This window comes from Asterias amurensis, chromosome 8, assembly GCF_032118995.1.
Source record: "Asterias amurensis chromosome 8, ASM3211899v1".
NCBI classification, from domain to species: domain Eukaryota; kingdom Metazoa; phylum Echinodermata; class Asteroidea; order Forcipulatida; family Asteriidae; genus Asterias; species Asterias amurensis.
In genome coordinates this window covers 5,744,467-5,766,439 of record NC_092655.1, presented here as the reverse complement: position 1 = coordinate 5,766,439, position 21,973 = coordinate 5,744,467, and the positions used below count along the sequence as shown (strand labels likewise).

General features: G+C 40.4%; 2 protein-coding genes across 8 annotated transcripts in view; one reads left to right on the top strand and one right to left on the bottom strand.

Annotated features, from left to right (window-relative positions):
• LOC139941227 (cilia- and flagella-associated protein 46-like) overlaps positions 1-8,572 on the top strand; it is a 49,421-nt gene extending 40,849 nt beyond the window's left edge. For all 7 annotated transcript variants that reach the window (XM_071937700.1, XM_071937696.1, XM_071937697.1 and 4 more), the window contains 14 exons: positions 166-348; positions 809-906; positions 1,876-2,028; positions 2,548-2,671; positions 3,049-3,167; positions 3,340-3,551; positions 4,010-4,089; positions 4,460-4,520; positions 5,019-5,054; positions 5,265-5,367; positions 6,176-6,288; positions 7,187-7,268; positions 7,490-7,626; positions 8,118-8,572. In XM_071937700.1, the coding sequence (XP_071793801.1) occupies positions 166-348; positions 809-906; positions 1,876-2,028; positions 2,548-2,671; positions 3,049-3,167; positions 3,340-3,551; positions 4,010-4,089; positions 4,460-4,520; positions 5,019-5,054; positions 5,265-5,367; positions 6,176-6,288; positions 7,187-7,268; positions 7,490-7,626; positions 8,118-8,548 (1,932 nt within the window). In that variant the 3' untranslated portion in view covers positions 8,549-8,572. The remainder of the gene's footprint in view (positions 1-165; positions 349-808; positions 907-1,875; positions 2,029-2,547; positions 2,672-3,048; positions 3,168-3,339; positions 3,552-4,009; positions 4,090-4,459; positions 4,521-5,018; positions 5,055-5,264; positions 5,368-6,175; positions 6,289-7,186; positions 7,269-7,489; positions 7,627-8,117) is intronic.
• A 2,146-nt stretch (positions 8,573-10,718) lies between these two features.
• Positions 10,719-21,933, bottom strand: LOC139941228 (DNA-directed RNA polymerase II subunit RPB2). Its single transcript, XM_071937701.1, has 22 exons — positions 21,794-21,933; positions 20,640-20,863; positions 20,390-20,502; positions 19,803-19,963; positions 19,392-19,609; positions 19,089-19,253; positions 18,726-18,922; positions 18,188-18,371; positions 17,639-17,761; positions 17,361-17,504; positions 17,061-17,200; positions 15,998-16,267; positions 15,512-15,710; positions 14,969-15,234; positions 14,571-14,662; positions 14,075-14,196; positions 13,462-13,590; positions 13,176-13,265; positions 12,540-12,761; positions 11,860-12,020; positions 11,541-11,736; positions 10,719-10,851 (listed from the first exon to the last, which is right to left on the bottom strand). Exons 1-22 carry the CDS (start codon positions 21,810-21,812, stop codon positions 10,747-10,749), a joined length of 3,540 nt encoding a protein of 1,179 aa, XP_071793802.1. The 5' UTR covers positions 21,813-21,933; the 3' UTR covers positions 10,719-10,746.
• Positions 21,934-21,973: the final 40 nt, after the last annotated feature.

Here is a 21,973-nt window from a genome sequence, read left to right as displayed (position 1 = left end):
AAAACTACTTGGGAAGCCAGTGGATTTTCTCTAATATTCTGAACTTAAATTGGGTTTGTCAACTGCCAAGTTGGATTTTTTGTTGGGTAAAAAGAATTAAATAATTTTCTAGCCGTAATTACATTCATCAAGGATCTACTTTTCCTATTGATGTTTACCACCCAGAGCTGCATCAGTGCCAAGTGTCTGGAGGACTTGTTACTGCGCTCACAGCGGGATCCATCCACCTCGAAGCAGGCAGCCCTACTACAGCAGCGCCAGAGGTTAGAGGCTGATGCCATGACAACCAATCGCAGCTTCGGCACTCTGTTCAAGGTTGTGAGTGAGAACCTTCAAGAGACTTCAGAGGTAGGTGTTTGGAGGATGGGGGTGTGAGAGTTTTAAAGGGATTGGGTCGAGTTCACAAAGACAGTCCTTACTTAGGACTAGTCCTAGGACACTTTAGAAGTTATTACAAACTAAAGACAAGTACTAAGTTAGGACGAGTAACTTGTCCTAAATAAGACTTGTCTTAAATCCACCCCGTTACACATTTGGTGATAGTTTCAGACCAGAATTCTGACTTGGTGAAACCCAATTAACATACCTATGAAAATTTGGGCTCAAATTGTCATCGAAGTTGCAAGAAAATTATGACATAAAAAACATCATTGTTGCACAAATTTGTGTGCTTGCCAATGCTCAAGGAAGGCTTTAGATTCAAATATTTTATGTTACTCCAGAGGGAGATGTTTCTCACAATGTTTTATACTATCAGTGAATGAGTGTTAATACAAGTTCCGACATTGTTTATTCTGTTTGTTTGTAGGGATGGAAGCGTTTGGCCATCAGTCCACAACATTTGGATCTGATCAAGGAACTTCCTCCAAACTTTAATCTCATCATCCTGCAACACTCTGAGGATAAGTGAGTATTCCCAAACCAATTCCCTCTCATTAAATTACTTTATCTCTCCTCAACATGCTGCTAAACATTTGCTACTTGAATAGATAGAATTATAAAAGCAGCAGGAAGGATTCTTGGGGACTCGCAGCCGCTTGTTGACACAGCATGAGGATCTGCTGTCCTGCAAGCTAACTATATGCTACTGAATTACGCTAACCATCCGCTTTATGATGTGCTTGCCAGCAAGCTTGGTCCAGGAAACGCGCGAGACTTGCATAGTCCAGTTATGGTGCCTATGTTGGAAACAGCTGCTTTGGAAAGGAGTGCACCAAACACAAATTGCACAGTTTTAGTGGGACTTTTAACTAGTCCAGGAGCTGATTGGTGATCAGCTTGTATAGAATTTCAATGCAGAGTCATGGGGAGATGAGGCTAAACTGTCAGAATTGTTTTGAATTAAAACAAAAGTTAATAATAATAATAATAATAATAATAATAATAAGACTTGTAATGCGCACATATCCACCCTGCTGGGTGTTCAAGGCGCAGTAAAACCAAAAACAAAACAAAAACAAAACACAACACAAAGAAAAACAGACACAACAAAATTAGTCATTGAAAACCTGTGACATAAGATAAGTTTTGAGAAGAGATTTGAATTTTGCGGTACAAACACAAGATCGAAGATTAAGTGGTAGAGAGTTCCAGATGCGTGGCGCGGCTGAAGAAAAAGACCCGTCACCCCATGAGTGTCGAGACTTGGGTTCAATGAGGAGAAGCATGGAGCTTGATCGAAGATTCCTTGATGGAGTGTAAACTTGAAGCAGTTCAGAAATACAGTGGGGAGCCTTGCCATTTAGAGCTTTGTGGACAATGAGCATCAGCTTGAAGATGATTCGTTGAGAATGTCAAGCCATTCGTTCAGAATGTCAAGCCAGCAGTTCATACTTTAATGGATCGCTCTTTTATCTCTCCTTTTTCTTTCCGTAGATCCACACTATATGGCTCCATCCTAGACAGACCTAAAGCTTCCAGTGGGAAGGAGGGTGGCAAGCCCTCTAAAGGAAGTCAGCCTCAAACCTCAAGGGCAAAGGTCACACGCACACTGGTTGACCCTAACACCTTAGAGTCGCTTCACAGGAGGTCAGTCAATTCTCTTGGGAAAAAAACTAGTATTTATTGTACTAATTTATTTGAGTCAACTTATAAACCCTGTGGGATAAATTTTTTCTCGTTTTGGATTGCGAATAAAAAGTCACTAGAGCAGGACTTAAACCAGAGGCCTCTGGATTATAATGTGTCGGCAAGTCTACCAACTGCGCTATTGAATTGAAGGTTTTCACAATTTTGTCAATAACTTTTCCCTCTGATTGGCATCCCAGAAGAAGAGATATAAGGGGTAGACAATATTAAGGTTTGGATCTCTCAGTTGGTACAGCACGCTTGTGTTAACCTGAAGGTCGCAGGTTCAAATCCCACTCTGGTCACTTTGTCTTTATTCAACCCAAAATCAGTTACTTTAGTTGTTAAACTTGATACGTCAATATGAATAGTTGAATAGCATTTAGGTTAAAATGATATATATAGTAAAAAATACTTTTCAGACTGCAAAATCTGGTCTGTGATAAGACAATAAATTATCCCACTGGTTCCAATTTATAGGTTCCGTCAGCATAAGCATGATGTAATGGCAACGCTGCTGAAGGCAGAGTACCAGCGATCACAGCAAACGCAGAGACAGAAGATGCTGGAGAATATCTCCGATGATATGAAAGAAGGAATCAAGGTACAACCTTACTAAGTAAAATACGCCCTAAAGGGGCACTCGTCATGATCAAAGCAGGCCTTTTTGTAGTGTGTCATGGCTGAGTGGTTTATTGAATTCAAGTTTTGATGGATAAGTCATTTGAGTGTGGGTTCGAATCCCGGTCATGACACTTGCGTCCCTGCGCAAGATGCTTTGCTAAAGTTGCTTCTCTTTACCCAGGGTTATAAATGGGTACTGGACAGGGTAGAGGTTGATACTGTGTACGAAAAAAAGCCACTGAAACACCACGGCATACTCTGGGTTGTATATTCCTCAACTCCTCAATAATCAATAACTAATTTGATTGTCATGTCACACGAGTAATTCTTTTCATTGCCTGTTTTTTAATCTTTTAGGACTGGTCCGGTGACATCGAGAAAGCTGAACAAAAACTGCAAGAGCAGTTTCTGGAGTTATTACGCGAGTTGGAGGAATATCTTAGGCCTATAACTTCATTCCTCGATCCAGCTATAAGGTAAAAACCATTGGTTATTATTCTTACTACTATGTTTGATTTAAAATATTAATTTATAAATACTAAGGGAAACTAACTGGATAATTTGTTTGTGCGTGCATGACCATCATTCAGGTGGATTTTGGATTAGTTCACCGTTTGCATCTGCATTGAATCTTTTTTCTTATTCCAGAGCGTTAGAGAACCCAGGCCCAGTGCCGACGTCCCGTTCGGATCCTTCCGCTGCAGCGAACCCAGAGGAGTGTGTGGTCATCCTGGCTGATAAATGGCTTCTTGAGATGCCTCTGGAGGCCTTAGCAATCTTCTCATCTCCTGCTGTTACTTCACTGTCGCGGGACTTCTCCTTGCAGATGATTTATAACCGGATCCACAGAGAACCTGAAGGTCAGCTAAAACCTCGTCTTGAGTCTTGCAGCGCACTTTTTGTACTAATGCGGAATTTGAACCAATGACCTCCGGAGTTACATGCCGGGCTTTAACCACCTGTGCTGTCTAGCCCTTTGTTGGCGGTCTCCCTGTTTTGTCACTATTCGGGGTACCAGTCAGAAACCATACAACACTTGACTGCCGTGTACCCAGAGATCACACCTAAGTTTACAATACAATCTGGGAATTTAACCTAGTGCTTCATTTACACGAAATCATGTAAACTGACCAGTGTTGTGTTGTGGGTGTATGTTTAACCACTTCACGTTGGTTTTCTAAAGAATTTTCCCATGCCAACCCAATGAAAATGGGGTCAAATAGAACGTTTCAAAATTATTCCTTGAAAAAATGCAAGAAATAAAAACCTTCCTCTGGTGTTTTAAAATACATTTAAATATTTCTTCTTCATATCGCAGAGGAGATGACTGATGAAAAGAGGAAGAAAGAAGCAGCTAAGATTAAAGCAGCGAAGGAGAAGACAAAGGGGATCAAGATGGTAAGGTGTCTTCAGAAAAATCGTTGAAGAAAATTACATATTCAATTAGCATTTTCACCCAGGGGGTGGATATTGTGTTTAAAAAAACCTTTTGTGCACCACGGCTGCTCAGGGCTGTATACTGTACAGAGAGCTTAGAAAGATTAAAGGAATGTTATTGGCCCAATTACCAGGGCATTAACAATCACATTGATACGGTTATTTTAAAATGTACTAAGAACTATTTATCATTATTATTTACTCGTAAAGATTGACTGATTATTTGTTATTGACCTATTTGATTATTTGTACAGACAGATTGGTTTGTTGTACAGATTGATTGATTATTTTTAATTGATTGATTTGATTATTCACTCACCTATATCTACAGGTGCCTATTGATCGCCCTGTCCCAGCAGGTTGTCTACCGATTGACACGCACAGTTTCAAATGTATCCTTTACATGTACATCACCGTGGTCTAGTGGTTAGACTGCAGGACTTGCAATTACAAGGTTGTGGGTTCCAATCCGACCGAGGTCATCGTTGATTTCACAATGAGTAGAAAGTATTAAGGCCCAGTCACACAGGCCCTGATAGCGAGAACAAAAACGATAACGATAAAAATGCATGCCCCTCGATTGGTTGAATGAGCGTGGGCGTATTCTGCGTAGAGCAATTCAACCAATCGCGAGCGTGCATTTTTATCGTTCTCGTTTACCTTCTCGTTATCAGAGCCTGTGTGCGGGCCTTTATCGTCTTGTTATTGAATCACGATTTCTACATTCTGTAGAATTGATACGCAGTATGCAACAAATATAGTTTGAAGAGCATATTTCATAGGCAATGCTAATTTTTTAATACAATAAATGTTTATACATGTAGATTGATTCATTTTGCAGAAGTGTGTTTAAGAACTAAATGTCTTCCTTAACATTATCATTGAAACAGATGTTGTTGATCCCCATTTCGATTGTCCAGAAGAAGGTAAGAACAATTCAGACTTATACTTAAAAACTCCCCAAATTTACATACTTCAAAAAGGCAAATCTCTCCTGCTTTGCTTTATTGTAAGTTTTTAATTGTGCAATTATTATGATGTTGTAACCCTTTCCCAGTTTTTTTATTTATTTTTATTTTTTATGCAAGTTCTTGGAATAAAGTTAATACAATACAAAATACAAAATTATTTTCCAGAAGCCACTCATCCAATCTATGAGATGCAAGAAGCTTTGAAGCTTTACAACAATCAGTTTACAGCTCGTTGGGAAGGAATACAGGGCAGTGATCACGTACCAAGGTAAATATTACCATCATTTCATTTTATTTCATTTTATTCTTGTTGTTAAGCCATTGACTCTGAGAAAAAGGAACCTAGTTTAGATGTGTGAGGAAAAACCCCAGAGAAATATTCTAGGGGAAAACCCGCCTATAGTTAGGTCGGGACTGAAAACTCAAGAACATAGTGCCCCCAGTTGGATTTGAACCGTGGTCCTAGAGTTTAATGGACAATTGGTAATGAGAACCTTATTTTATCTGTGCAGCCATTTTGGATGTGTGCCAATCTAATAATAATATTAATTTTTGTTTTTTACCCATACACCGATGTGTGTTAGCACTGTATACTCGGTACTTTCCCCGAGTCCTGTGAAAAAATATCACAGGCATGTTACTCGGGTGGGATTCGAACCCACGACCCTTGCAATTCTAGAGCAGTGTCTTACCAACTATATTACCGAGGTTGCCCGGTAGCTAGAGGCAGTTCGAATCCTATGTTTTGGCAGCGGGTACCGCAACGATAAAATAGATGTTAAATTTAGATAGATGGGAAAGTACTGAGTATACAGTGCTAACACACATCTGTGTATGAGTGAAAAAAAAAAAATTAATATTCTTTATCCCGATGCAAATTTAACATCTATTACAAATAATAATAATGAACCAATTTTGTAGAGTGCATATCACAATCACAGAGAAGTCTCTATGCGCATCTAATAGTCAAGTGGTAAATATTGTCCAATGGTACATTAGGATGTTGCAATGTATGACTTTTAAACCCATATTTGACTGTTTTTTCTAATTAACTCTGTTTTGATCTTTGATTGCAGTGTGGGTGAGTGGGAAGAGCAGTTCCGTGAATGTCAAGCGTTCATCTCCTACGGCCTGGAGAGATTCTTCTCTCATGTTCCACCTCAGAAAATGGCTCCCACCAATCTCTCTGGTAAGAATCTGAAGAGCCATTTGGGTGATGTGCTTGTATGTAACTTGAACCCTTTATAGATCATTCATTTCTGATCACAAAATGCTAATACTGCTCATTTCTTAATAAAGGCAGTGAACACTGTTGGTAATTACTCAAAATAATTATTAGCACAAAACATTGCTTGGTAACGAGTAATTGGGAGAGGTTGATGGTATAAAACATTGTCGAGAAAGAAGTTATTGTCATCGAATTTGATTTTGAGACCTCAGATTTAGAATTTGAGGTCTCGAAATCAAGCATCTGAAAGCGCACAACTTCGTGTGACAAGTGTGTTTTTTCTTTTATTATTATCTCGCAACTCCAATGAGCTCAAATTTTCACAGGTTTGTTATTTTATGCATATGTTGAGATACAGCAAGTGAGAAGACTGGTCTTTGACAATTACCAATAGTGTCCAGTGTCTTTAAATCAATTATTGTCAGTAAAAATCTCAACAGCAAAATCATGAAACAGAAACTTTATGTTTAGAAATTTGGATACTATGTAAACATACTGGAAAATTTCATATCAGAACATGACCTTGTTACATGACAAATGTAACATAGTTTGCTTCACTTTTTCCTACATATTGGCTCATATACATGTACATTAATTTGCAGTATTACAAATCACATGTATTGATTAATTATTTGCTTCTTTACAATGTATGTATCTTAATGTTGAGTCAGTATGAAATAAATGGTTTCTGTCTGTGATCGGAGATATCACAAGAACCTTTACTTGAAACATGGCTCTATGCGAAGGGAAGGAGGGCAAACCTTGCGGCCATTTGATCAAGCACTTTATTATACGAGGCAGAATTAAAATCTAGCATACAAATGGCTGATTGTACTGTCTGTTTTATCTCTCCATACAGAGTGCCTCTTAGTGGTCTTGTTGGACTTGGTTCAGACCAATCGGAGTTTCATGCGGCAATCCAAGATCGATACCCAGAAAAGGTAATGTGATAAAGCCGGGCTTTGGGTTTCTATTAGTACAAGGCTTGTGGTTTGAATCCAACCCAAAGTAAATGTTGTTTTTTGCCTCTTCCGCAGGACTTTAAAAATCACAGATTTTACATTGCTCTTTGGTACATTGGTTTAGGGAAAAATGAAAAAATGTATTGTTCTTTATTATTTTATTGCATAACATCTTTGTAACGCATGGTTTTGTTTTGCAGTTCCAATGAGTTATCGTTGGAGAAGTCTGTGGAGACAGCGATGTTGCTGAGTCTGAGTGGAGCTGGCTGTGTGTTGGCTAATCAGTGGCATTGTACATTGCAGCAAAATGCAAACAAGTTTCAAACACTCATGAAAGGTATGATCATTATGTGGCATGTAACGGTAAAGTGTAAGGAGGGTTTGGATCATGGTGGTGCTTCGGACAGGGGGGCGGGGGGTTGGTGATAGATGGGTGAATGGTGGAACCTACGAGTGATATGCCTGGGGGGGGGGGGGTGCGGGATAGACAGAGTCACTAATGATGGGCCCCATGAGGGAGAGTTGGGATTAATGTTGCTTTCAGGAAGGGGGGGGGGACAAGATGGTTGAATGGTGGAAAGTAGAAGAGTGATACTACTCTAGGAGGGCTGATGAAGATAAGGTCACAGGGTCGCAGGAGGGGAGAAATGGGATGAATGTGGCTGCCTGGAAGAGGGAATTGGGTCGGACAATATGGGTGAACCTAGAAGAGGGTATAGGATGGTTACGTGTACATGTTAGGCTGCTCTAACCGGTCAACTGCTAGCTTTGATAGTTTTGGAGAGAATGAAGTCAATGCACTATTTGTTTTTTACATTTGCATCCAAGCTCTTCTTGAAACTGGACGAACAACTGGACAGACAGTCCGTCGGATGTTCATCCCGACTTGGGGAATGGAAGGGGAGGAGGAAGAGGGCGGTGAAGGGGAGGCGGACGACCGAATTGATGGAAAGACCAGCGTCGCCTCTCAGAAGGCCAGCAGTGGCGAAGGGAAAGGCGACAAAGCCAAGAACCTCAAGGTCAAAGGTGACGAAGGGGGCAAGAGTGCAAAGGGCAAAAGTGAAGATGGGAAGAGCCCCAAGGTCAGAGGGAAGAAGGACGAGAAGGTGGCAGAGTCGCCAGTCAAAGGTCAAGGGTCGGTGACCCGGCTGACGAGCAAAGAGCGGTTGGGCGGCGGGGATGACTTGGAATTGATCAGTAGGCATTGGTTTAATTTTGTGTGTTATGGGTTGCCCAACCTGTTAGTAACGCAGGTTTAGTGTGGATAATTCTATTGATAAGTTTTCTGTCAGATTATATTGATTTGATAACCGATTAGAATTATTGAAACTTTGGTTGTGTTTGATAATAATTCTATTTGTAGTTTAAACTGAGATTTTTGTGTTGATAATTGGCACAGAAAAATTTGTAATATCACTTGATTTTTAACTCTTAAAAGCCATTAAAATGTATCACCATGGCCCAAGTTCATAGAAAATATTTGTTTTGCTTAGCAGCTAAAATGTAAACAGATACATCACAAAATTAACATGTGACAAGGTACTTTGGCTGGTAATCTTATTCTGGTAAGCATACTTTTGTTGTGCTTAGCTACTTTTGTGGTTAACTCTAGTAAATGAATAAAGAATAAAGCACCAAGTATAGATTGCCGAACCACCATTGCTAGGACACTAGCAGCGCCAACATTTTGTACACAAATACATGGGAAAATGGTTGTCTTTTTTCCTTTTTTTATGCAAATTAAGTCAATGTCATCCTCAACATTTTAAAAAATGTCCATGACAGGACAGCATGACATAATTAAAGAAAAAGGTGAAAAAAGTTATGTTTTCAATATAAGGCCCATTTATTTACACGAGCTTCTTGTAATGGTTTACAAAGTGCTTTGGCAGCCAACCATACCAGAAAACACCAGGGCAAACCTTTTCTCTTAACGATAAGTGTACTGGGTTCTTTTAAGCGCATTACACAACAAGCGGGACCTAAAGGATGAAGCAATAATGGTGTTAAATAAGTGGCTTGCTTCAGAACAAGGGTGTCCAAACCAGAACTCAAACCAACATTCTGCTGATCAGAAACACCAGAGCTGGAGTCCAGTGCTCTTATCCACTTGGCCCTGGCCACCCGTTACTGGTGGTTTGAACAACAAAGGCAGTTTTGTGTTGTGTATAGACGATGTGACCTATGTTTACATTCAAACCACCCTCTGTTGAAAAAACACTGTATACGTCATGTTTCGCCGGGCAAAAAGACACAGAGTCATGGTAAGATTGCTTACACTTTCTAGCTGGCTGCCAAAACACAAAGGTTTTGCCCGGCGGTATGCACGCGCATCATGTTATGGTTTTCGTGTGACATCAGAGGCCACATCATCTATACTCTAACCAACATTTTCAATAACGTCTTAACCTTAAACTACATGTAGATAGATGGCAAACAGTCAAAAACAATCAAGTTTTTCACATTTAAAGCTCATACTTTATTACAAAAAATTCAACATTTATTTACAGTTTAGTTTAACAGCTTTTAATGTTAGTCAATGGTTTTGAGAAGTACTTCAAGAGAAACATTCTAATGAAAAATTAAATGCAGTGGCCATATACAGGGTCATCTTGTGGACCAAACAATTCCAGTGTGAATAAGTGTTTAAACAGTTATATTGAGTTTTAAGCAATAAACTTTCCGTCCAAACCGTCCAGATATCTTATCATTCCGTCCTTAAGTTTTGATACTGATTACAGATTGTGCCTCCAATAACATACTTTTCCAACTTTTGTTTTATATAAATTTATTATACTGAATAAAAGTATACTTGGTTTGAGCAATAACATCAATTGTGACTGATACTTCTTTGCGTGGATGATATATTATATCGGAACAGTTTTAAACGACTTGGGTAAAAATGTTTTTGTGAAGATGGAACTCGGCTCTAGTTTAATAAGCTGCCAAGCAATCTTTTCCAACTCGCAATATCACTGTGCTGTAGCTTCTCTATTTATGTCGATCATGCTCCTCATAATATTATATCTGTCTTCAATGTTCTTCAACATCTTACAGCGTGTCCAGCAACAGATGCATTCCATGCTACTGTGCTCATTTTGTACATGAAATAATGGGGCAGTACAATTGTTCATTGTTTATAACTGCAACAATTTCCAAGTGTCTCTTCCAAAGTTGTCACCCGATGATGGTATCATTTCTGCATGACATAAAGTGTCCATTTAAAAGGCACATTTCATCTTGTTCTCCTCGATTGACATGTTATCTAATAAAGTTCCTTGAGTTTCCGTGCATTCCACTGGGAAAATCCATGGGAAAATGGCTTCTTTAAGGCCTTTCTTGAAGACCTTTTCTTCAGGCTCTTTATTTAGTCTTTTCCTGTAGGATTTTCCTTCATGCCTTTCCTTTAGTCTTTTCCTTCAGGCTTTTCCTTCGGCTTTTCTTTCAGGGTGTTTCTTCAGGCTTTTCCTTCCGGCATGACCATCATTCTTGGGGCAATGCTCATGGACATCAACTCCTGGAAGAGAAGCTTACAGGCGTACGGCAGACGGATCTGGGAAATCTGTGTAAAATCAAAGAAAAGACAGAAAATACATAGTGAGATTTTGTTTTTAATTCTATTTATAGTGACAATAGCAATAATTGATTGAATTGATATTTCGCTCTCTCCAGGACCAGCCTGTTTGAGGGCGCATTTAAGAGTAACAATTCCCAAAAGAAAATTACACAGAATAACTTTGTTCTTAAAGGGACACCATTTATTCGTTAATAAGTCTTTGTTGTGAACCGTAACCACAAGAACCCCTTGTACAGAAAACAAGCAAGTTTCAGTTGAAGGTGAACTACCAGAGAATTATTCCAGGGAAAAACCCCACACAATCAGGTAGGGACTAAACAAGCCACAGCAGGAAAGGAGCCACTACACCAATTTGACCACCCAAGTATTCAAACTGGGAAAAACAAATATATATATATTTCACAGGACCTTTTAGAGCAAAGACGGGGTGGGGGAATAGACCCTTCCCATGAAATATGTAAATTGCACGTAGCGCGTGCGCACTAACGTTTTGGTTGGCAAAATGAGGGAACATCGCGCTGTTTTGTACATGGCTAATGGGTGCGTGACGCAGACCCGACTGCGCGTCTGCTTAGTGCACAACTCTATGGCCGTTTGCCAACCAACAGGGTCTGTACGCATGCGTGAATGTAATTAGCATATTTTATGGGAAGGGTCCATTATCTGTTGCTCACCTGTGTCTTGTTCTTACAGCCTCTACACTCGAATGTGTTATTCCTCAAGTTAGCGATGGCGATCAAGCCACACAGGTTGCACACATGGACTCGGTAGGGATCGGACACCTCAAATAGACGCTCTCTCAAGAATTGCGCCGAGCCGTGGGAGATCTGACAATCACGTTCCATCTCCCCAAAACGAAGACCGCCATCACTGAAATGAAAGTGAGCATTGAAAGTTTGTTATCCCATTTTATTTTAATACATTCATTTGTACTTTGTTTATTAATTGATAAGGCGCGCGGTCAAAACATAAATAGAGGGGGCGTTTCTTTACCGAGATCTGCCCTCCATGGGCTGTCTGTTAAGAATCTGCACCGGTCCCCTTGCCCTGGAGTGGATCTTGTCATCCACCATATGTTTGAGACGCTGGTAGTAGGTGGGCCCCAGGAACACCTGCACTCCAATCTTCCTACCAGTAAAACCACAGTATAGCACCTACAAGAGAACGATTTAAAAAGCGATTTAAAAAGTTGACATAAGAGGAAGAAATAGTTTCCGATTTGAAAAATGATTACATTTATGCTTTGACATCAAAGGCAGAATAAGTTACCAAATTTGACAAACGATGTATTTTATTGTATGACAGTAGAGGCAGAACGAGGTACCAAATTTGACAAATGGTGTTATTATGATTTGCACAATTTTCAAATCATGTCATCCATGCTTTAACAAGAAAAAGAATAAGTTGCCATATTTGCACACCAAAGGAAGATGTTAACAAATTTAACAAATGATTTCATTTTAATCCTATGACATCAGAGGAAGAACAAAATACATAATTTAAAAGACAATGTCGTATACATGTACGCTTTGACATTAGAGGAAGAAAAATGTACACAATTTGACAACAAATTGTGTATTCAACAACATTTGAATATAAAACACATAAATATCCTCCTTAAATATAAACCAACATTGCAACTTCTGTGTAAGGAGGGTTCATACACAACTCACCTCGTTCCCTCTCAGGTGGTAGCCGTATTCATGCAGTAGGTTGGAGATCTTCTGCACATTGACAGAGTCATTGAAGGGTGTAGCGTCACCGATCTCACCCTTGTTAGAGGAAACCTTCCCCTGGAGGCACTCGATCAAGTGACCAACGGTCATACGACTGGGGATAGCGTGGGGGTTGATGATGATATCTGGGGTGATACCCTCACAGGTGAACGGCATGTCCTGAAAACACATATCGGTAAGACAAATTGCTATCAAGATTCTAATCTGCTATACTAGGCAACGCATAAAATAAACCTGGGCTACCCAAAGAATTGGACATCACAAATTCTCAACGTCAGTTGACTTGTGCTCAATTCCTGAGAAACATTCGCAACGAAAATAGCCATGTGATGTTGAAATTTGAAGGAAGTATGAATAGGGCTCGACTCGAAAGACATAAAGGATTTTGTTTTTGTTACTGTCGGCTTTGTTTAACAGCCTTACCTCTAGATAGCTCAGTTGGTAGAGCGCCGACACGTTAATCTGGAGGTCCTTGGTGTGAATCCCACTCTAGTCAATTCTTTGTTCAACCCAAAAAATCATTTCAAAATTTACCCACTCAGTTTCCCTTGTGGTTTACATTGATAGCCTTACCTCTGGTCTGTACTTCATACCGCATGTTCCTTTCTGACCGTGACGACTGGCAAACTTATCTCCAATCTGAGGAACGCGTACAGATCGCACCTGGACACAATTAAACAAATAACAAATAAAAAAACACAAATGAATATTGGCTAGATATAACAATAATACGAGACATTTATATGACGCATAATGCTGGAGTCTCTACGCTAATAGTTATACAGTAATACTGACGTATTGTTTAAAGCGCATGTTTCAACCAATGTTGAGAAAAAGTAAGGGGCATGGCTTAGAGTACCTTGATCTTGCAGAACTTGTATCCCTCTTGGTTGATGCTGAGCATCACCTGGTCTATGATCCCTGTCTCGGTCCGTCGCATGAAGGTGCTGCAGTCACGCTTTGTGAACCGTCTACTGCCTCCGTCAAGCTGGGGGTGTCAATCAAACAAAACAGATGAATATTGGCATCAAAAGATACCGTTTTCAGTAACATTTACTTCAATGCTGTCATTCAACAAAACAACGCATAAGTATGTCAAAATTACAAAAGTGACAAATTAGAACGAGGTATGGTATAATATTAAGTACACAATGAATTAATAATAAGCATTAAGTTAATGACAACAATTTGGTTCAGTGAGATGCTTTTATTACCTGACCTATGGACAGACAAATATTTTAATCCCACCATGGTACAACGGTTACATGGATGTGAGACAAATGAAGCAGACAAGACAAGTGTGAGATGAGGCCAACAATTAAAGGAACCGGGCTCTTAAGCAAATTAACAGCAAGGACTGAATCTTGAAATACATCATTTTGGCTGGTTACCCATATAAGTTTCAGTAATAAATAATAGGGTTCAGAGACTACCATCTTGGGATTTGCCAAGTTGGTTGGTACCCAACCTACCTCATCATCGTCTTCTGGTTCTGTCACTGTTTTTCCGATCAGGACATCATCTCCAGATACCCGAGAACCAGGAGGGATAATTCCATCTTCCTCTAACTTATCATAGACGGCTGGACGCATACCTGCAAGAAAAAAGTATCAAACAATGATCAGGCATGATATTTCATCCTTAATAATAATCATCATAATAATAAAAGGGCATCATTCATGGGGCTTAAACAAGGTAACCCCCTTCACAGTCCAAAAGGATCTAGGTATTAGTATTGTTCACTAGGAGCCTGGTTGGTCGAACAGAATGCACTACCTTCCCAACTTTTTACAAAGAAATTATGGTCAAGTGCCTTATGGTCAAGGGCACACGTGTTATGACGTGCATAACCTGGATTCAAACCAAAAGGTATCACAAATGACACTACAAATGACATTCACTAAAAATTCCCAACAATAAAGAAGGAGTTGTTGTTTAGAGGGAAGAGGGGGTTGTAGTCTGTCTTACCTTTGCAAGTTTCTCGTGTTGGTTTCTCAAAGACTTCATCTTGGTCCATCTTCTTGGACTCAGAATCCTTGTATGAACGGTAGAACACAGATCTAATCATGAAAAATGGGACAAGACATTTACAGTGTGTATAAACACTTCAAATGAATCAAAATGAAGCTGAGAGGGACAACAATCTGTTCCCCTTTTTGCATCATGAGAAACAGCGCAGTAAATGTCATTGGTTGTACTGGGGATCAGACCAAAGATGTCATGCATATGGGGGGAACCCATCCTAAAACACACTCTATCCACAATGAGACTGGTAGGAAAACAATCTGGTCCCCTTTTTGAATCATCAGAAACAGTGCAGTAAATTTCATTGGGTGTACTTGGGACAAGACCAAAAGGAAACCAACCTGAAATAGCCTCTATCCACAGCACCAGAGTTCAAGATGACGGAATCCTCCTGGTTGTAGCCTGTGTATGACGCAATAGCCACGATGGAGTTGATCCCAGCTGGCAGCTCTCTGAATCTAAGGTACTCCATGGAACGTGTGGTAGTCAAAGGCTTCTGAGGGTAGTACAGCACATGGGCCAGGGTGTCCATGCGGACGTGGTAGTTGGTGATGTAGACGCCCATGGCTTGCTTACCCATAGCGGACTGGTAGGTGTTACGTGGAGACTGAGGAGAGAGGGGAGACAACATATAAATACAGGCCTGGAATTACACGAAGGCCCCTGTTTACCCTAGTCTTGTTTTATCTGTAGGATTTGACTGCGAATCTTCATGCTAAATGGTTGAAGGTCAACGGTATATTTCTGGCATACGGCTGGTTCCTGGCGTAATTCAAGGTTAGATGTTCAGGCTAGGGTTTAGGGTGATCACACTCGATGTGAAAATGTAATTCGGTTATAAAGAATGCAATCTGGAATGCACGGACAAACATAAAGACACTCACCTGGTTGTGATCGGGGAATGGAATAATGGACGCACACACGCCAAGAATCATGGACGGGTGAATCTCACAATGGGTGTAGGTCGAACAGTACATTGATCCCTTCTCGATGAGGTCATCCGGGGTCATTGCCAGCATGATGGTCTCTTCCTCATTGGTGTCGATATATTCAACGACACCACTGGCGACAAGGTCTTGCCAACTGTAAATAAAAAACAATGAGGGCATTATGGTTTGCAACATTTTGATCTACAAGCTGAGGCCTTAAACTTTGCTCTTGATTGGGCACATCAATTTTCCTCTGGTAATGAGAGCTCAATGAGAGATGCAAAATAGTATTGGAACTTTTGAAATGGGCCCCACGCTTAGCAAAGAAATCGTGTGGGTGATGTGGGTTATTACGAAGCCTGCAATGATGTAGGTCTTGTGGATCTCAGAGCCCTGATTGCAGTGAAGACTTGATGTGAAGACTAATCCAACCAATATTACCTGTAGTTGTTGTATTCTCGTTCTTTCAACATGTCGATATGTCTCTTCTTCAAGAGGAGCTTCTGATGTTCCACGATGAGGAGCGGTCGACAGATACGACCGGCGTCCGTGTAGATTCGGATCTCTCTCTCCCGGATATCTCTGACCATGGACACCCCTCCCGAGACAATGATATCCATCTGGCGACGAAGCTTCCTCAGGGTGTTCATCAGCTGCTCTGGGTCACGATGGATGCCCACCCAACAGCCGTTAACAAAGATCTTGGTGGCTCTGTGGTGTAGAATAAAACCAAGGGTGTTGTTTTAAGAGGTTTAGGAAGTGCCTATCCAGAAGTACATCATTGTTTATTTTATTTATTCTTGTTACGTAAAGAGGTTCCACTGTCATGATCTCAGCAGGCCTGTGGTTGTACATGGAATCAATAACTCTAACACATGCGTACAGGTCATCACATCATAAAAAGCGCTGTTTTTATTAATATGAGATGTGTCACCCAGGGCAAATCCAAATGTCGACAAGTCATATAGATAAAAGCAAAACAAATATGAGCAGATAAAATTGAAAAATTTACAATTAAGAGTGAAATAAAAGACGATGTTGACAAAAGATGCATTATCAAGAGATTTCATTGTTCAGAATGTACTTATTTATCTTCGAGAAAAACTCTGTCTGCTAGGGTCCAAATGTCATACCATTAGCTCTTATTTTGGGCCACCTATTTACTCATTTACACATCCAACAGCATCATTAGCACCAATAACAGGATGATTGAGAAACAAGAAGAAATGTTCAGCTTTAGATGAGGAAAAACATCATGTGAGGAAAACCCCAACGGGGCAAAACCCCAGACAATCAGGTAGAGACTGAAAACCAAATCCACATGCAAGGCTCTGGTCTAAGGTGGGATTCAAACCAGGGTCCACAGACGGTGAAAGGCAGCGAAAGAAACCACTGAGCTAACCTGACCTCCTTAAAAAAAATTCAAAGGGGCACTGCTGGCTCACACACTGTATTCATCATAGTCAACTCGTCTCAACATAAACATCAATATACAAAAACTTACTCGTTAATAGCAGAAGGTGCAATCTCCTCCAGATTCTCCATGCTCCACTCTTCAAGAAACTCCAAGATGGGGCTAGGCTGGGAGCCCACAGAGATGTACGCCATAAGGGCTAGGTTCTTGACAAGACCCACAGCATGACCCTAGACACAACCCAAGTAAATACATCAGTATATTAAAAACAAGATACAACTGGGTTTAGAAGCTTACAGATATACAACCCACGAGGGCTACAGCCCTGGGCCTTATTTCAACGTGCTGCTTGGGCAGTGCTTACACAATTCTCAAGAAAGAATTTCTCACCTCTGGCGTCTCAGCGGGGCATATCATACCCCAGAGTGTGTTGTGTAACTGACGGGGTCTGGCCAGCTTGCCGTCTCGGCCGACGGGAGAGTTGAGTCTACGGAGATGGGACAGTGTTGACACAAACGTCAGTCTGTTTAGCACCTGTGAAAACAATCATAAGTAATTTCATTAATAATAAAATTAAGTCTTATATAGCGCATCTATCTAACAATTACTCAAGACACTTGAACAAACAGAAACAGTTTGAGACAGATGTTTTGTTTTTCACGACCTACCTGAGAGACACCAGCCCTGGCAGCATGAGCCTTCTTCTGGTCACCCCAGTTACCAGTAGCTAGGGAGTACTTGAGACCATCTGTTATGATGCGTGTCTTAATGGCCAACTCTACGCTGAAATCCTGCATGGTAGAAACAAAACAAGAAACTATTGATTTTTTTCCAAACTATTAGAATTTATAAAGACCAGCCGAAAAAACACAGTTTGGTGTGTGGCTTAAATCCTCCAATATTCCAAACCACAAGTTTGTTTATACTACATGTAATTAGCCAGTCAAACCACAGAGCGCTCAGCAGGGTGCATTACCATGTCTTTAGTGCATCAGAGAATTGTATGCCCTTTGGCAGGTGAAACCATGTCTGTTATAGAAATATAGTCTGATGGAAATCGAACACAAATTTGAGTTATGATCTGACTACCTGTCCCGGAATTACTTTTACAAGAACTCCTCAGCAGTGAGAGTTATTGATAGGGTGTGCTGCCTTTGGTAGCGAGGCTGCCTCAAAGGAGACACGTCTCTATTTTCGATTCCTCTTCTTTATCTCACCTTGCCCTTGTCGATAAACTTCTGAGAGTACATCCGGACTTCCTTCAGGAGATTCTTGAAGAGGTTTCTGAAGAGGAACGCAAGAAGGGGGCCGGCCAGATCCAGTCTCTTGTTACCGTAGTGATCACGATCGTCGACTTCTCTACGACCCAGAGCTGCAAGAAGGAGTCTGTGCACACAATACCTAAAACCAAAAACAAAAATAGCTGTTTAGTTTGTGTCAAACACACTTGCCCCATCAAAAACATTATAAAGGCACTGTTTATATCCTATGTAATGTATATGTATACAATAAAACTAGCATGACAACATTTTCATCCACAAATCGGTCAAGTTTTTGAGATGTCGCAAAAAATCTGGAGAGAATATGTCCACTCAGGAACAACAATCCCCAATAGGAATACACAATCTGAGAATTGTTACTGACAGTAGATTAAAAGGACAAAGTGCCCACCAAACCTTTACTTCACTGCTTTGATATTTCTAACTCAATTACTTACAAATTGTACTCAACATAAGACTAAAATAATAACCTTACCCTAAGAAGTAGGCCTTCTTGGTTTCACAGAAGTCACTGACTCCTACGTGAGGCAACATTTCTTTCTGTAAGATCTCCCGGGCGTATTTGATTCTCCGCTCCTTAGTAACACCCGGTTTGGCACCACGAGCTCCAATGAAGTTCAGCGCTACGCTCTGCTCTTGGACAACGAAAGCTTCATCGAGGGAAGGTTTAACCTGTAAAGTATCAAACAAACTGTCCATGAGGAAGAAAGAAAAGTGGCCATGGTGTAGTGTTGACTCACCTAACCGCTCGGCCACATCAAGCCATGCTTATACCGGTCAAGACTGTTAAAGCAAGTTCCCAAAGGGCAAGTTGAATATCAAGCTTTACGAAACTTACCATCTCCATCATCTCTGGATCGTCGAAGTCATAGACAATGTGCTCCAAGATGTCACGATCAGCGACAAACCCCAAAGCTCTGAAGACGATCATGATGGGAATCTCCAGACGAATGTATGGAAGGATGGCTGCAATACGCTGTCCAATGGCACTCTTTCTTGAACCCTGAAAGGAGATGTTCAACGTTTAATAATTTCTATGACATCTGTTAAATTACAAGGGTAACATTATTTGTCATTATTTCTGCTAAACTTGACTGATTTGGCGGGGCAATTCACAAAAAAAAAAAAAGGGAAACCTCACCTGCCCACCCTTGGCCATGAGATGTACCCATATGGTACTGGTAGGACGGGACGAATTCTCCAAACACGACCGACACTCAGCAGTGAACGCGTACTTGGAGTCCTTTTTGCAAAACACATAGACAGAGTTGGTGGCCATCTTCTCTTGCGCAATCAGGACCTTCTCGGAGCCATTGATGATGAAGTAACCACCAGGGTCCAGTGGACATTCATTCAACTCTGTTGACAACAAACAAGTTTAACTGGATGTCAAAATTGACCTTTGAAAGTTTAGACGAGAGCAATTGGTGTGGTGCACAGTTGCCCTCCTTTCATTTGTTAACATTTGCCAGAATGTTTGACAAATAGTCCTCAATCATTTGGGGTTATTGTGTTGCAGCACATAGAACCTTCTGTCTTCTCTACAACTCACCAGTCAAATCACGATCTGTCAGGCCACTTAGCAAGCAGTATGTTGAGCGGAGCATAATCGGAATCCTGCCGATGAATGTCTTGAGATGCTGCGTCTCTGAAGTCTCTTCACCATCTTGGATCACTGTCTTCATGATGTCTACATACAGCGGTGCTGAGTACCTATATGGGAGATTGTAGAACGTCTCAACCAATTGTACCAAATTTCACATGCAGTTTGATTTTGTTTAACGTGAAGAATTAAAAAGAAGGCAAAAGTACACCTTTAAAAAAAAGAAATGCCATGTGTGTCTCTAAGATAATGATACTCAGATAGAGAGTTCTAGCGGCATGGAGCAATGTTTGAAAAGGCCCTATCACAAGAAGTGACAAGGTGAGTTCAGGGACAAACAGCATGCCGCCGATGACCTTAGAGCTGGCCTGACATACCAGTGCTGAAGCATGATCCGTAGGAAGGGTGGGGCTGAACCATGAAGTGCTTTAAATGTCAGGAGGTTGAACTGTTGGGAATTCTGTAACTAACTTTTCGTACTGCCGCTATTTGAAGAAAAAAAACTTCCAAACAAAAAGACGACAAGATATACTTACGTGAGATTTCGTAGTCTGGCTTCATTTGGCATCATGGGACTTGGGGAACCATCTTTCTCCCAATGTGTCGGCTTGGACAGGTAGATTTGCTCAAACTTCAGCACATACCGTGTCTATAATAACAATAATAATATCGAAGTCTTATTTAAAACGTATCTACCAACAAGGTACTCTAAGTAGAGCAAGAGTGGAAAAGACAAGATTTTTGTCTTTGTTCAACCCCAAGTTATATAAAAACTGAAAGTCTTACAGGAATTTCTGCTTCCGTCGTTGTGTGTTGAGCCTCAGCTTGTAGGTCCACAGCTGGCGCGTCCTCGACAATCCGCTGCACGGACATCTGTATGAACTCATCAAACGAGTCAAGCTGCTGGCGCACGAGACCCTTCTCGTCAAAGTAAGAGCTGATGACAATCCAGCAGGCCTCTTGCCATCTGTCTTGGGTAACCTCATCCGAGTCATCTTCTTCGTACACCTCTGGAATAACAACAGCCTCAATTCAAGTTTTTGATTGAAAATTAGGATAACTTTCCATATGGCGCCACCACTTTTTCACTCATATTTACAGAAAGGGATATCTCATTGAGGTAAATTAAATACTATATTATTTCATATCGAATGAAAAAGTGGTGGCGCCATACGGAAACTTTTCCGAAAATTACTTTACAGGCCATTTTATTTTCCTTAAGAAAATGGCCCTACCATTTGAAAATATTTCTAAAAAGTCTATGGGAAACTTTTGAATTGATTGAAAAGGACTTCTGCAATTTGGTGCTCAACTTTTCCCAACGTTCAGATGAAAGCAGGTTTACTAGTTCGCTTTGAGCATCAACCAAGCATGGAGGTCAAGCAAGACCAAGTACATCACAATGTTGATGCTCTACTGACAGTTACTGAGCATGGTGAGCTGAGCCGCGAGAGTGTCCAAAATAATTAACAATCATATTTATTATTGTCAATAATAATCTACATCTCTTTTGTCATAACAAAGTTAAAAAGGAACATTACAATTCAGGACAGAAGATGACGCTAATATAATATTTAGCATTTTACTATTGTTTTTTATTGACTATCTATGGTGATTGAATTGAATTCAATTGATGGAAGTTCCTACCTCCATGGTTAGTAGAGACTGTAAAAAGTACTTATTCCTATTTCGATAAGGCAAGTAAAATCAGATACATAACACCAGCTTAAATTTCCTTTCCTTTGTACAGTTGTAACAACAACAAAGTCACAAAACCGCAATATTTCAAGAACAACAAAAATAGTGTTACTAATGACGTTGTGCTATCCCAAATGCAAGAAGACTCCGCATCCATCACCAAACTGCGAACACACAGTTAATCACATACGTAAACATTTTTATTTCAACTCATTTATCATGCGTAATAAACTAATATTTACCTTCATCTGGATCATACATGATGAATAAGTCTTTATTTATATTTTCCCAAAGTTTTAGAACAGAAAACTATCTAATTAAGCAGATGTTGAAAGATTTTCCGGTGTACTTTTTTAACAACTCGCACTAGAATTGCGATCAAAATCGCAATTGAGACCGTAAATCATGAAGGGCGCCACCAA